General features: G+C 43.4%; 1 protein-coding gene across 1 annotated transcript in view; it reads left to right on the top strand.

Annotated features, from left to right (window-relative positions):
- LOC147097756 (voltage-dependent P/Q-type calcium channel subunit alpha-1A-like) overlaps positions 1-16887 on the top strand; it is a 728667-nt gene that overhangs the window by 545375 nt on the left and 166405 nt on the right. The window contains exons 27-30 of the mRNA XM_085971842.1: positions 8308-8404; positions 8708-8868; positions 13465-13605; positions 14433-14634. Of these exons, the coding sequence (XP_085827968.1) occupies positions 8308-8404; positions 8708-8868; positions 13465-13605; positions 14433-14634 (601 nt within the window). The remainder of the gene's footprint in view (positions 1-8307; positions 8405-8707; positions 8869-13464; positions 13606-14432; positions 14635-16887) is intronic.

The raw sequence follows: 16887 nt of genomic DNA, 5'->3' as shown, positions 1-16887 counted from the left end.
TTGCGACACAGGTTAGCAAGGCCATAAAAGCAAACCAAGCACTAGGGTTTATTTCTAGAGGGATAGAATTGAAAAGTAGTGAAGTTATGCTAAACCTGTATCGAACCTTGGTTACACCACACTTAGAGCACTGCGTACAGTTCTGGTCGCCATATTATAAAAAGGATATAGAGGCACTGGAGAGGGTGCAGAGAAGATTTACAAGGATGATACCAGAAATGCGAGGGTATACCTATCAGGAAAGATTGAACAGGCTGGGTCTCTTTTCTCTTGAAAAGAGAAGGCTGAGGGGTGACCTAATAGCGGTCTTTAAAATTATGAAAGGTTTTGATAGAGTGGACACAGAGAGAATGTTTCCACTTGTGGGGAAGAGCATAACTAGAGGCCGTCAATGTAAGATAGTCACCAAGAAATCCAATAGAGAATTCAGGAGAAACCTCGTTACCCAGAGAGTGGTGAGAATGTGGAACTCGCTCCCACAGGGAGTGGTTGAAGCGAATAGTATAGATGCATTTAAGGGGAGGCTGGACAAGCATCTGAGGGAGAAGGGAATAGAGGGTTATGCTGATAGAGTTAGATGAAGAAAGACGGGAGGAGCCTCGAGTGGAGCATAATCGCCGGCATGGACTGGTTGGGCCGAATGACCTGTTTCCGTGCCGTATATCCTATGTAATCCTATGTAATGTAAAAACAGCGCCTCAGGGGAAGTGGGGTGAAAAGAAAAGCAAATTGGGGTATAACAATATAAATGGCGGCAGGCTCAACCTTCTCTGTCCAATCACTGTATAACACAGTAACTGTTCACAGTAAGGTTCTGTCCATGTAATATCGTCAGACTCATTTTTCTACCTTCATTCATAGTCAGTCAATAAATAGAAATATGGACAATGCAGGTGGCGTGCACTCCATAACCCTCATAGTCTTCAATTACTTGACTGATACTTGTCCCAGGCCTCAGAACAGCCACATACTGAATTGCCCAGTGACATCTTTATTACCTTCCCGGAATGCACGGAGCTGAGGCTGAGGGATGTAGAGGGCATGGTGCCAAACAAGAGTTGGGCCTGATGTCAATAGTTGTCTGACTGCAGAATTTAACAATGGCAGTCACCGTAAAGATCACTCCAAGTGATCTGGAGGTAAAAGACTGGAGTAATGGTCAGAACTGTTCTCCCTGGTTCTAATTGTGGTGAACACTCTCTGTAATGTACTATTTCCTTGGTTCCTGCAACAGTATATTCTATTAATAGCCTAATATAGTTGGTGTGCTAACCCTCCTGCTCTTTTAAGAGACATTTGGACCATATATATGCAGGAGTGATTGTTTTCTGATTTAAATTTTTTTTTTACTGTACTATAGGTAATCATGCCTTGTGTAATTCAGTTGTGTAGTGTCGGATGGAAGATGCACAATGTGAAGTAATGGCTTAAGAGATTGTCAAGTGACATCAGAGAGCCTCTGCTACAATCATGTTTTCTGCTCACAATTGATTCATTTGCTTAAGGAGGTTTTGATAGATCGCCACCAACCCCACCTGCAAGACAACCCTTCCTGCTGTCCCGCCCCAGCTACAGCCCTATCGACCCATGTTCTCACAGTATCTGTCAATCCCTTCTCTCAAGAAGTGCATCCAGTGCAAGCGTCAGTTGGGATTGGGATTTCTGGAGCATGTTTCAGTACAAAGTTCAGATTGCTAAGTAGAGTTTTCTTCCTGTGTGCAGTGATTTTTCCCCCCCTTCCTTTTCAGTATCAGCCCATCAATCCCCATCACATGCCTACTTTATACAATGTGTTCTTGTCTACAGGCCTCTGTAAAGCATATTTTCTTTTAAAAACATTTTTTTACGCTTTCTAATTTTTCTCCTCTTTCCTGAAATCACTGACTTGTGCTGGCACATGGTTCCACGGGCAGTGACCATTGTTTGGTACTGGGTCAAGTGGCCATCCATCATATGTGGGACTGGACAGTGAGTGTTGACTGTGGGTGCCTCACAGCTGCGCCCGATCCTCTCCTCACCTGATGTTCACACATGGCACACTTTCCAGCAGGAGAATAGCAATCAGGAATTTAATACTGGCTGATTTCTCCCCACCACCCCCAACGCCACCCGCCCCCGCCCCCCACCAGCCAAGGGCGCTGAAGCCAGCTGTGGTGCCTCTATTGCCTCTCCACCTTATATTGGCTAACAACACAGACAGCGTTGGAATGTTGAGCCTTCCTGGCCTGTATGCTTCAGTGCTCAACTGGGGGTGCATTTATCCCCTCAAACATTGGGGACGCACTTTGCAATAAAAATGGAACAAAGTGGCATTGTAAGAAGGTGGAAATCAGCCAGGGCTCCCACTCCTGATCGCTACCCAATGACTCCAAATGGAAATTGCACGTGAATGTTGAGGAAAGACAGAATTGGGCTCAAGTGTGATGTGCATCCCTTGCTCCATGTTTAACTATCCAGCCAACACCATCTGGGTTTGTACCTGAAGAATCGCCACTGACCAGAGGGCAACCAGCCTGTGGAGCCATACCCCAGCCATTCTCAGTCAGTGCTCTCAGAAGAAGAGAGAAAATCGGGATGGGGGAAGGTGAAGACCATCACCCTGAATTGCAATTGATATTTCTGGTTTGTATGGTAACTGCTATATGTACATCAGCAATTAATAGTTTCAGCTCCATCATATCAGAGGGCAGCAGTTGTTTGTTCTGATGAAGCGATCAGGCGCGGAATAGCAGCAGATACGGCAGTTTAGCATGTTGACTGCTTCTCTTTAGTCTCTCGTCTGTGATTAGAGAACTTAATGAACCAAACAATCGGCAATTAAATAAATGAATGATTCCTTTAGAATTTCTGTGGTGGTGCAGTGGGCAAGGCACTGATTTTAGCCCTTTCTGGTTATGGGTTCTGGCAGATGAAAGAGTAAAAGGTACGTGAGAGCAAATTGTAACTTAATCTCGGGCTTTGGATGAAATTTTGTCCATAGATCAGAATGAATATAATATGAATTCTGAGATTAGGTTACAGGCTCACTGCCTGGTAACTAATATTTTATGTAACATATACTGTCTTTGGCTCCCCCCATTGATGCATGCAATGCTCAGTGTGATACTGAGTTATACAGACCAGGAGGTTCTGAGATTTAATCCCTGGTGAGTTATCTGCTATCGGCTCGGGTGGCAGTAAGGCTGCTACAATAACTCTTGGGCCAAAGCTACTCACTGCCCACTAATGCCCGCTGAAATCTGTGCGTTGGATGAGGATGGGGTCAGATTCTGCGCTGACTCCCTTCACAGTCAACCCTGACCATCCCACCTGAAGAATGGTCATTTGGGCAAAGTACCAGAGGACTACCAATGCTTCTGGAGCTGTACCCCAACATGGGATGTTCAGTAGATGGGAACAGCAAATTCTTTTCAAATCATGAATCGTTATTTTATTCTGCTTGGAGCAGCGTGGTATTATTTTGATGCATCATTAAAAATAAACTTGCAATATATATTAAGCCATTACATACACAGTATATACTGTAACCAATGACCAATAATTGTGGCATTCTCTTCAGTCCTTCCCAACCAGTAGATGTGATGTTCGAGCAGTAATGAGAGGCTCACTCTAACGGGCTGATCTGTGGATAAGACGTGAACTGACATGCTCCGTTTTTTCTTGCACTTGGTGGGTGGGCGGGGGCTCACTTGAGAAAAAAATAATTTGAGGGCAAATGAAATGAAGTCCCGTTGTGCTTTTGAAACATGATAGAATTCCTCCCGCCATTCAATCTCCATTTAATAGTTGCGACTGTGTTTCTGTTGTTTCTTATTCCTCTGTGCTAACTTGTGCGAGTTGCCGTGGTGTATTTTTCTTGCTATGAGATAAACTTCACCCAAAACTTCGTGAGTCTCTATTTTCAGTAAGAAAATAATCTGTTCTGGCAACTTCCGCCTCCGCCCTCCCCCCCACCCCAAGTTAAGAATGTGAGGAGGGAGATAGATAAATGAGCACAGTATGCTCAGTCTGGAGGAATAGAAAACAGCAGAGGAAAGGTGGAGAATGGAGAAGATTGGGATAAAAGGCTTAAGGGCCACTTTTCTGTGGCTCAATTTCCTCTCGAGCCTAAAATTCATGTTTTATCCATAGACAGGCACTACCTCAGAAGCCATGTAAACCAGGTGTCTACCTGGAGTTTTGTAGGGATGATTGCATGCTAGTAAGAAGCTACATAGGGGAAGAACAGAAGAGGGAAACAGGAAATAGAGGATACTGAACGGGCATCCGTGTTTTATATATTAATGATTATGACAGAACTGGTGCCTCTTTGACGAGTTTTAGTTCGACTCCCAAGAGGTAATTAAAATGCAACATGGATGTCAGTCAGTATTTTATTTATAACACTCCTGTTGTGTATTTTACGTGAAGAAATTAATTTGTAAGTTGTAGTATTTTAATAACGAGATTATATCACGACTCCACTGTGACACCACTTGTGTTGAAATACTATTGCACAGCACGAGTGTTATAAAAATGGCTTTGCTCTCCACTGCTGTGGCACCAATGTGTGTTCATTGTGTGTCCATGTTACATCTAAGTTAGACACTGAAAGGTTAATTAAACCAATTTCTTATTTACGCATTAAATCTGACAGGTTCAGTGGAATTAATTTGCTGAGCTGCGTACAGCATTGTCACACCATGTGCTGTGACCTACACTGCCCCAGCATGGTTGTGGCACTGGGCAAGACCCGGTGGGAACTGCGCTGTGGGAGTGACACCAAATGACACTTCCAGCAGCAAATAATTTAAATTCTTTTACAGCTTGTAATTGGTCACAGGTGTGACGTGAACACAGACTGGTGGCGAGTGACCTCATGTTTTAACATTGTTTTTAAGGTAACCACATTAGAGTGAATGTGAGCTTTTAATTACGATGCTCAGTTCTCTTGAATTTTCCCCTCCAAAGTCAAAGAAAACTGCACTCTGTCAGTGAGGCTTTGTCCTGACTGAGTTCTTAATGTAGCTTGGCTGACATGACTGCTGGGGCCTGTGCTTTGCATCTTCTGTGTCCTGTTTCCCTATTTACTGCATTGTCTGTAATGGTCCTTCAGGTTTTTATAACTGTGCCTTCTGTTTTCTTAGTCTCATTCACCTCTGTACATGCAGTACGTGTTGAAGCTCTTTTGTCCTTTTTTTACACTGACCCTTTTCTTGTCTCTCTTGACTTGCTGGATCAGGAGCCTTATGGGGTAATATGTCTGCTCTTTCTCTTCATAATACTGTCAGCAAATTTGCACTGTGTTCTATTCCTCTCTGTGTATCTCTCTCTCTGTTTCTCTCACTCTCGATTTTATATCTACTTATACACGTATATATGTGCTGTTTGATAAGTGATTATGTTGCAGTTCTGCTGGGTATGAGGTACTGACGTCATTGTGTCAGACTCTGCTGGGGTATCACAGCTGTTTTTTAAAAATTAAATCCACTTTAATAACACACCCAGTTTTGAACTAGTTCCGGGGCTGTTCCCCCAATAATTTTGAGTAGTTAACATGTTTTCAGTAGCTACATTTAAAAATTATACTATTCACGAGGAGATCTGTTGCTTGTTTTCTCATTGTTGGGCTGACCTGTTTCGCAGTGGCACCCACACTATCAGGACTATTTCACATGTGTGAGTGTATCTTGAAATACCATCACGCTCCTATTGGAAACCCGCCCCTCTTGCAGAACCTTGCTCCGACCCCATCTTGTCTTGGATTGGGTAACAGGTGCAAATCTTACACAACGTGAACGTAAATTCGCAAGTTAGGGCTGAGCAGCGTCAGTTGGCCCTGCTAATTGTGGTTGGCAAGATACCGTGCCTCGCTGCTGAAACTGAATTTGAGAAATTAATGAAGCACTATATTGTGGTGCTCATAAATACACATTTTATTTTGTGTTTATCCAGCTGTTCACAAGCTTCAATTTGCAGCTTTGCATATTCAGTAAATATTTGACAAGCAAAGGCACCTCACAATTTATGACTTAGCAGAGGCCCGAGGTTTAATAAACTAGTTCTACGCAGTGTGAGGGAAGACGAGTCCCTTCACTGGCTTACATTGGTCGTGGCTATATCTGTAATTCAGTTTACATGAAATCTTAACATCAAAAGCCCAATGAAATTCTCCAAAAGAAATGGGTATGAAATGCATTTAAATCACACCTGCTCCCTTTCTCATGTTGGAGGGAGTCTGTGTCTAAGTTTGCTGGCTCAAAGAATTGTGGCAATTTGCATCCATTTTTACCTTATCATGAAATGGTGTTAATTATTGAGTTTTGAAAGAATTTCGACATAAGGAAAACATCAGAACTCAAGCCATGATCCACCTCTTGGACCTGGAAAAAAATGTGGTGACCTGAATTTGACACTGATTGACGAGGTCTTGTATGTGTTCAATTCTTCATGGGTACTCTGTAGATACTCCGGGACAGGAATAATTCAGGGGATCCTGAAGCCTCTCGCATGAGAATAGGAAGAGTTGGTTGTATGAGATTGCTGCCAGCACTTCCTGAACAGCAGAGCTGTAACTGAAGTAAAATGCATCAAGTGCGAGGATGGGAGGTCACCAGGCCAACTTCGCCATACAGTCTCTGCCAGCTCACACAGCCCACCTCCAGCTTATCAAATCCTGTGTCAGTTATGACAATATTTTAAACTGAAGTTAGACCTTGTTAATTCTTCAAAAAATTCAGGTATAAATTCTATTTTTTCCGAAATCGAGGAGGTCACACATTAGGTTAGACCTTGGATGCTTGGGTTCAATGCAGCCCAGACTGATGGGACAAATGTTTCCTCTGTCTGCTGCTGGTAAGGATCCTATATGATATGAGATTGGACAGTTTCAATCCAGGTCCTAATGAATGTGGACCTTTCGCACAGAGCTACTAATAATTCAGCACCAAGTTTTCAAGTTCACTCTAAAAGGCCACAGATTGGTTGGTTTTAAAAGTACAAAAAATGTCACACTGGTGCATTGTAGGGGGGGAGTGGCGGGAGGCTCTTCTGAGTTTAGGGCTGAGGTATATTTTTGTGACAGAGTAAGGGGAGCTTTACTCTGTGTCTGTCTGTACTATACCTAATCTTAGAGTGCTTGCTGCTGACACCGGTGCTTGAAAAGAAAAGTGTTCCATTCCCCAGCACTAACATCCCTCACTTTGGTTTAAAAAAAAATCACTAAATGCAGTTTATCCTTTATACTTTTTTTTTGCAATTTTGTATTTAAGCATTGTTTCCTTTTCTCTCTCAATATTACTAACAAAGTCTTCTGTTCCTTGGCGGACATTAATCCTCCCCTTTCAAATTCAAGATATACAATTGTACAAGTGGATTTATAATTCCCAGTAATTGATTTAATCGCTAAGTGTACAACTGACTAATCAGTTTCTCACAAAGATTTCCATCGGTTTAAGGTGCTGTGGGACGTAATTGAAACATCCAGGCTTTAAACATACAGTCCTAGAAATTCGTCTCAGGCAATGGCGCAAAACGGGCAGTACCGGATTGGCAGATCTTCAGTGCTATTGACTGCAACAGAACTGAGTATCAGACGCTGCCTATAGTGGGCGGTCAGTCTGATACTGCCCGTTTGGCACCACCGCCCCAGGCGAATTTCTAGCCAACAGATTTAAACGCTGCAACATAATTTTTCACCGTGGGATACTACTTCAAAAATAATGATTTACTCTTGATTGGGATAAGATATTTACACATTGTATTGGTTAAATTATTGCATTTTTTCACCATTTAATTAGGATAATTAATTATTCGGATCAAACAGCTTTCAGTCTGAACGGTTTGAGAAATATGTGCAGCAGTGCTTTAGTTAGACGAAAGAATGCATCACGTCTAAGCGACTGACATGCAAATTGGCTTATTCCTGATGGAGCCTGTTCTTCAAGCAGTTTAAACAGCGAAAGCTGCCTACTTTCTTAAGAGAGAGATAATGCCGTGTGCATTCCAATGCAGGGTGTGTTTCTGCACTGAAGTACAATTAAAATATAGAGAAGACAGTTAAAAAGAATTATAGTCGGCTGTGAAAATAGTGTGAAAAAAAATTGCAAAATGGCTATAGATTGCCGCTGTTTGTCTAGTCTTTCATTCCAGGTGAATATATTTACTCAAAAAAAATGAGTGAAGTTTTACTTTAGTGTGACTTTCCTGAAATAAGGTGAGGGTTTTAGATGTATAAAGAGGAACAATTCTCTGTAAACAGCCACAAAAGGCTGTCTTACTGTTGGTGTTATTCTATGAAGTGCTTATTTTGTATTATTTTATTGTCAGTGGGAGCAAAGGGAAAGATCTGAATACCATCAAATCTCTGAGAGTGCTTCGAGTGCTGCGACCCCTTAAAACCATCAAGCGACTGCCAAAACTCAAGGTAATGAAGATTTGCTGTGACTTCAGTTCCCGATCTCCTCCTCCATTGTAGGGATACGAAGACAAGGTTCCAGGATTACGGGAAAGAATTACTGCATTTGCCATGTGTAGTGGCATTATAAATGTGTTCAGAAGACTTCCTTTGATGGGTATTTCTGGTGAAATCGCAAACATATTAAAAAAGCAGAAATCTTTATAAACGTATTTACGACGTGGTTACACACAGCGGTGATTAGTTCTGGTCAGTTATGACAAATTTTGCAGCTTTTTCTGGCTCCCTCATTTTGTTGCTCTCTCCTTCTAGGCTGTCTTCGATTGTGTGGTAAACTCCTTGAAGAATGTTCTCAACATCCTGATCGTTTACATGCTCTTCATGTTTATTTTTGCTGTAGTCGCCGTGCAGCTATTTAAGGGCAGGTTTTTCTACTGCACTGATGAATCCAAAGAGTTTGAGCGGGATTGCAGGTACAGCCTAACATTCAACAAACAAAGTCTTTCCCGTAAAAAAAGTGTAGTGCATTAGAGCATAAATATATGCTGCTGCAGAGTGGTGGGGTGCACAGTGTCACATCCCTGATTCACAGCACGATGACGGCTCAACATCAAGAGGGTTACAAAAGAGGGAGAATTGGCAAAACGCACCCCGAGCCGCTGCTTTCCACCTCTCAGGAAGCCATAGAGGCCCCAGATCAGGTCACCTTCCCGTTGCCTCTCTTGATGTATAGTGCAGGGAGTTAAGAGAAGTAATTCAATGTAAACATGGTGCAACACGTACCAAGGATCAGAATTTACAGTGATTCAGTTATTTGGGCAATTACATTTTAAGTGGTTCGCCCTGGGGGGGACTTGATCTTGTACAATATTTCAAGATGAATTAAGGCTTTGCTGTGTGTAAATTGGTTGCCGCGTTTCTCTACATTACAACCGTGATTACGCTTCAAAAGTACTTGGTTGGTTGTGAAATGTTTTGGGACGTCCTGAGGTTGTAAAAGGTGCTATACAAATGCAAGTTTGTTCGTTCGTAAACAATTGCTGCTTGTTAAGTGGCCCTGCCAATTTCCATTTATCCTTTACTAACTCATTATCTTCTGCTCTTAAGGATGCCATCTCATGTTTAGTAATTCTCCTTTTCCTGATATATTTGTAGAATACTGTTCCTTTTAATATTTGTCAAGGTTCTCTCCTCATACTCCCTCTTTGCTTTCCTTATCCCTCTTAAACTGTTTCCTTATTGTATTCTCTCTTTTATAATATCTATTATTTCCATTTGCCCTCTTCTTTAATCTTAGTTTGTTTCTAACCTCTTTATTTATCCACACTATCCTGAGAGTTGAAGTAGTCTTCCCTTAAATCTATCGATCTCAGCCTTGAATATACTCAACGACTCAGCAGCCACAGCCCTCTGGGGCAGAGAATTCCAAAGATTCACAACCCTCTGAGTGAAGAAATTACTCCTCACCTGTCTTAAACGGCCGACCCCTTATCCTGAGACTATGCCCCCTTGTTCTAGACTCTCCAGCCGGGGGAAACAACCTCTCAGCATCTACCCTGTCAATCCCCCTCAGAATCTTATATGCTTCAATGAGATCACCTCTCATTCTTCTAAACTCCAGAGAGTATCGGCCCATTCTACTCAATCTCGCCTCATAGGACAGCCCTCTCATCCCAGGAATCAATCTAGTGAACCTTTATTGCACCGAGTCTAAGGCAAGTATGTCCTTCCTCAGATAAGGAGATCAAAACTGTGCACGGTACTCCAGGTGTGGTCTCACCAAAGCCCTGTACAATTGTTGTAAAACTTCCTTACTCCATGTGCACTTACCTTTTTTTGTATGTAAGTGCTCCTTTACCGTTGATTTTTTTAAGCTAACATCTCATTCCTTTATCTCAATCTTTACCCTGCTTAAGCAGGTTGATTTGATTTCCCTCCTTTTTATTCCTTCTGAGTGCTATCCCATTTTGCTATTTTTTTATTTGTACATTAACTTCCTCTATTTCTACCTTCTCTCCTTGCTCTTTCTGATTGCTTTAATTTTCCCTGCCCCTCCTTTCCTAGTTTAAATCTCTTCACTTCCTCATTTATCCATTTTGCAAGGATGTAGTCCTTCACTGTGGAATAATTCCTATCTTCCCAAGAACTACTGCCAACACCCAACAAAATAGCATTCTTCTTTCTGACACTATGGGGGGAAAATTGGTTTTCGCCAGCAAAGCAGTCGGTGTCACCGCCAACTGCTGTTAACGACCACCCGAAATGGCTGCAGCGCTAACCGAGGTAAATTGGTGTGGGTGGCATGGAGGTAGATGGCGCAGCGCTAACCTTAGCTGCAACGCCGTCCTGGTGGCATTGCACGAGGGATCCGGGACCAATTTGTAGTCCTGGTGCGGCATTGCTGCTTCCCCGAGCGTCTGTGTGCGAGGCTGCGTAGCTCACGATGCATTGTGGGCAGTGAGGAAATCTGAAATTTAAAGGGCCATACACATTGAAGCAAGACAAAATACAATGCACTGATTCAATACATTTTTCAGCCCTTTCTGTCTTTTTACAAATATTCAATATCTAAAAGAAGTTTCAAATGTCAATATTCAGCTCTTAAACCTTCCTAAACTGAACAAATGGGAAAACTACCTCAGCACTAACACAAATGGCTCAGCAAGCCAGGAAAGGGGCACCGAGGTTCTCACTCGCAGCACTCCAGCTTTGTGCAGGGGGTCAACACTGCAAGAGTGGCCCTCTACCCACAGGAGCCAGGAGGTCCTCCAGAAAGAACGACGTGGGAGTACATCACTAAGTTCGTCACTGCCAGCAGTGTCACTCCCGCCACCTGACTCCAGTGCCCAAAGAAGCTTCATGACCTCAGACCACTGGTCAAGGTCGGTGAATGCATCATCAAAAGCCGTCTCCTACCAACTGCACCACTAGACTCACACACTGCTCAATGCACAACCCCCAATCACTCACCTACCAACAATCTGCACTAATGACGAGGCATGTCTACCATTCCTAGCATCACCTCACCCCCTTGGAGGAGACGGTGCAGGCCATTCTTGGCAGGGGCATGGCTGAGCACTTGGCCAGCGGCGGGGCTGAAAGGATACAAGATGCGGGTATCCTCGTACGTTATCCCCCTTCTGGCCTGCACCTCTAGGTTTCCCACCCTCCCATCAGCACAACTCCACCCTTGTGTCTTCCTCATTTCACACACCCAAGAAATGCAGCCTGCCCAGCCAGTCGGTTAACAAGAAGAGGCAGCCTGCCCAGCCAGTGGGACCGCAGGTGGATGATTCCATCCCGGATATCCCGGCCACAAAGGGGCTGTCTGGGATGCATCCTTCCATCTGATTCCTCCTCTTCTGCGCCTTCCTCTTCTGCGTCTTCCTCTTCCCTCTGCAAGCGGATGCTGTAAATGTGAAATGACAGCATAAGATGCTGCAAATACTCAGTTGGTCAGGCAGCATGTCGACCTGAGACGTGAACTCCACGGATGTAGCGTCACCTGCTGAGTATTTGCAGCATGTTCTGTCTTCTTAAAGGCGTTCACTTACCATCCAAGCCCTTGTAAGCGTCCAGCAGCATTCCGAAAACACTTAAAAAACTTTTCACATATATTGCAGCAAGCCACCACTTCAATAAAATCCAAAAAACCCAGGCCAAACTGACCTGATTGATGTGTGTGTCCCTTTAATAGCTGCAGATATCGCCCCTGTTAGCGTCTGTCAGCCTGTTTGCAACCTGGCGTGCTTAGGACCCAGCGCTGAATTGAGCACTAGGTTCAAAGTTCGCATAGGTGACGTTAAGTCGGCGTTGCACGCCGACTGACGTCACCACGCTGTCTTTTTTTTACAGGGCGCTGCCGGCAAAGGGGCCCACGAATATGGCGGCCGCCGCGGGAACTGCCTCCAGCTGGCACAAGAGCAGCGGCCGCCATTTTTTTGAGAACTGCTGGCGCTAACAGGTGGCGGTAAGTATATGAATTTCTCGCCCTATGCCTTTAGCCATGTGTTGAGCTCTCTAACCTTCCAGTCGTTCCCTATTCTAGCATGTGGCTGGAAGAATCATCTGGAGATTCCCATTTTTGAAGTCCTGCTCCTAAATTTGCTTCCTAAACTCCTTTTGCAGGACTTCGGACCTTTCCTTTACTGCATTGTGGGCTCCCACTGCTGTGCTCCCTCGCCATCCATAATCTTTTTTAGTCTTTCCAAAATGTTCCTTACCCTGTTCCCACCTTACTCTTTGCTGCGCTCTCCATTATAGCTCACTTGTCTTTGTAATCCATTGTGTTACCTACTTGAAATATAAACAGAAATTTCTGGAAACACTCAGCAGGTCAGGCAACATCTGTGGAGAGAGAAACAGAGTTAACGTTTCAGGTCGATGACCTTTCGTCAGAACTGGAAAAAGTTGGAGATGTAACAGATTTTAAGCAAGTGTGGGGGCAGGGAAAGGGCAGAGGGGAGGAAAGAACAAAAGGGAAGGTCTGTGATAGGCTGGAAGGCAGGAGAGATTAAAAGACAAAAGGGATGATGGTGCGAGGCAAAAGGAGATGGTAATGGGACAAGTAAAGAAACAAAAGATGGGCCTAGAGGAGGTGTAAATGGGAATGGCAGAATCATCAACAGCTGCCATGTGAAAAAATAAAGGCCGAGGTTATGGTTTGAAATTGTTGAACTCGATGTTGAGTCCAGAAGGCTGTAAAGTGCCTAATCGAAAGATGAGGTGCTGTTCCTCGAGCTTACGTTGAGCTTCGTTGGAACAGTGTAAGAGGCCGAGGACAGAGAGGTCAGAGTGGGAGTGGAGCGGAGAATTAAAGTGCTAGTTACCTACTTGTTTTATTGGGTTAGTGATGAAAGAAAAAGACAGAATTCCTACTACCTGAGCGTCCTGCTGCTGAGCTTCAGGAGTAGCAGTGTATCGCATCATGAGTTTCTGATCATTGCGTTTTCTCTACAGACGAGGTCGTTTATTGTATGTGAAGTACTTTGAATTTTTTCTGAGCTGTTTTAAGGCAATATATAAATCTAAGTCTTTCTTTCATTTTTCTTTGTTCTTGTCTGTTTCAGAGGACAGTACCTGGTCTACATGAGGGAAAGTGATATTAAGGCACAGAAGCGGGAGTGGAAACGATACGAGTTTCATTACGATAATGTGCTATGGGCCTTACTGACTCTCTTTACTGTGTCTACTGGCGAGGGTTGGCCAGAGTATGTATTGTTATTAAACACAATTACATTTCAATCTTTTATTTCTTTTTGACTCTTTAGTCTCCTGTTTAGCACCTTCTGAGCATTTGCTAGAAACTGTGAGCCGGAATTTGCGGTTGGAGGCGTACCTCCGGAGTACGCCTCCGACCCGGGACAAAATATGAGCCTACCTGCTGGCTCCCGGGCTTCTAACAAGGGCATGGGCAGTACTTTGAACTACAAGTGCTCTTCTAGATTTTCCTTCCGCCTTAATGGTGGTGACACTGGAAGTGCGTGCTAAACATTTTTTTAAAAAGCTGCTCACAGTATGATGGCAGGATGCAGGTTCGGAAGATTCCAGAAACACATCCATAATTGAATTCGGTAATCTCTCTCAGCAAGGCTAAAGGGGCGACTAGTAATGGTGTTGTAAGGCACGCTTTTTTGAGGTTGGGATTGAGGTATCTTGTTGGGGCACTGTAGATTGAGCTTTGCTGTATCTGACAAAAGAGTGCTTGAGGAAACAGTGTACAGGAAGCTTTACCCTGCAACTAATCTATGTGACCTTGGAGTACTTGATGCAAGCATTACGTGCAAAATCTGGGAAAAAATATCCCTAGCATTGACATCCTTCACTGTGGTTCATTACTCCTCCCAAAACAAGGACATCTTCTCCCGAAAAAGTCTAATCCAAATCAGTTATTGCAAATCACCCTGAAGAAAGAATACGTTAAAACGTCCTCAATTAACCTCAGGTACAGCACAGGGTTACATAAGTGGACAGTGCCAGAAGAAGAATAAACCTGCAAGGTTCTACTCCTCATAATGAGTCTTCCTTTTCTTCACAGTGTACTGAAACATTCAGTAGATGCTACCTATGAGAATCAAGGACCCAGCCCTGGCTACAGAATGGAGATGTCTATTTTTTATGTTGTCTACTTTGTGGTCTTCCCTTTCTTCTTTGTGAACATCTTTGTGGCCTTGATCATCATCACTTTCCAAGAGCAGGGGGATAAAATGATGGAGGACTACAGTCTGGAGAAAAATGAGGTTTGTCCTGTGCAGCCAACGTGACAATGTGTTTGGAAGCCAAACTATTGAATGGTCAGGAATTAATTATATGCGGAGCAAGAAATTGCTGGTATTGAATTACAAATGTTATAGCACATAAGGTGGAGTATTTTACAGGCACTAAAATCCATACAGCATGAGAGGAATCCCAAATGGAAATGTCATAGTGGCGCAGTTTCTGATGTTGGTATTGGGGCACAGTGGAACGATCTTTACTTTGCATCTAACATGTTCTGTACCTAACCTGATAGTCCTTGGTGCTGACACTGGGATGCAGCACTAACATCCCTCATCTTGATGAGTGCAGATTTATTCTCTTCCCCCTATAACCACAAGACGTGCTAAAATGTGTTGAAGTGTGTCCCAGCCCATAATAATTCAAGGCTTCTGTGAGGGATTATGGAATTTCACCTGAAGTGATAAAAGGTTTTATTTCACCCTGCGCCTTGTGTATGAGGCAGTAACTGCATTGAGAGATTCTCTCAATATAATATGAAGCCGGGGATTGAATTACTGGTGATTGGCAGAAGAACCAAAGGCGACATGAGGGAAAACTTTTTTTACGCAGCAAGTGGTGAGGATCTGGAATGCACTGCCTGAGAGGGTGGTGGAGGCAGATTCAGTCGTGGCTTTCAAAAGGGAATTGGATAAGTACCTGAAGGAAAAAAATTTGCAGAGCTATTGGGGTAAGGGCAGGGGAGTGGGACTAGCTGAAGTGCTCTTGCAGAGAGCCGGCACGGGCTCGACGGGTCTAGTGGCCTCCTTCTGTGCTGTAAACATTCTATGATTCTACTGCATGGAATCTCAGGCAGTCCTTTATGGTGGGCATGAGGTGGTGTTTGTGTTCAATACTGGAGCCGGATTGAGTTGCTGGCTGCTGTTTTATGTCAGTATTGTTCTTTGGCCTCTGGGAGTTAAGCTTGTGAATAATGCACACAGAAATGTTTAGGATCAGGGGTTGGTCATTAGGCCCAACCAGCCTGCTCCTTTTTAATAGATCTCAACCCTCACAACCCACCTTCTTGCCCAATCCCTTTTCCATAGACACCTAAATGTCTCTTGAATCCCTTTACACTTCTGCTTCAGTACTTTCATTAGTCATTTATTTCAGGTCCCTCTTACCCTTCGGATAAAAAGTGTCCCATGAATTCCCTTCCTACTCCTGTATCATACAATCCAACTTTTGTTTCAGGCGACTCATTTTTGCTCATCAAGATGAGGGACGTTAGTGTGAGCAAATTTCCTCATTTTTAACTTGCATGGCCTGGTCTTTGAACCCTTCGGCACAATTAACAGTTGGTTACAGACCAACTTTGTCCATCCCCTTCATAATCTTGAAAACTTCAATGAAGTCACCTTGAAGTGGCTCACACAGATAAGGGTAGCATTGGTATAAACATCAGATTACTGCTGTTTGTGGTGGCATATGTTATAAAGGTATATGTGGCCTGAGTTGATTTTGGAACCCAATACAACAGTATAAATCATTCCCAAGTACCTGGTATATTGCATATAGTTGATTTCCCCTGGTGCGAGGACCTGTAAGATCACATCTCTCCTGGGTGCTGGGATCTGAGGTGTCCCATATACTTGGTCTGGGACCTGTTAGATTCTATCTCCACTGCACCAGAGACCAAAATCCCCTCACTGATGCTGCATTGTATCTACTCTCTGTTACACCCAGTACTCATGTTGTCTTTTCCAAGTGTCTGTGGACCAGCAGTCAAGCTTTGTAACCAATATAATGCATTTTTGTCTCTTTACCCAAGTGTTGAGCCTTTCTATGGACTGACACTTTCCTACCACCTTTGACTATTCCCCTTTATACTTCTCACCAAGATGCTTGGAATACCAGCATGAAGTTAAGACAAAATATAGCTGCATTTGAAGCCTGTTTTTAAAAGCCGTTTCACAAGATCAGTGTGGATGAGGAAAACCATTTGGCCCATTATAACTCATCCTCCCAGAAAGACCCTACAGTCTTCCCATCGCAGCATCCAGCTGTTTCTGTAGAGATGGACAGCATGGATGATTCAGAGAGAGAGAGTGGGCATTGATAAGTGAATTATCAGCTAGTGATCCAATCAGAAGGTTCCGATAATGTTCTAAATCACAAAGAGCAAAGCTTAAATAGTGTAAAAACATTATCCAAAGGCCAAGATTGGGTTAGTACAGTACCTTAACTTGCTTAGCTATATTTATCATTTATATTTTATGTAAATTAACACATTT

This window comes from Somniosus microcephalus, chromosome 31 (genome assembly GCF_052327205.1).
Source record: "Somniosus microcephalus isolate GS21.2 chromosome 31, FLI_Smic_1.0, whole genome shotgun sequence".
Taxonomy (NCBI): domain Eukaryota; kingdom Metazoa; phylum Chordata; class Chondrichthyes; order Squaliformes; family Somniosidae; genus Somniosus; species Somniosus microcephalus.
This window is presented reverse-complemented; position numbering and strand designations above follow the sequence as displayed.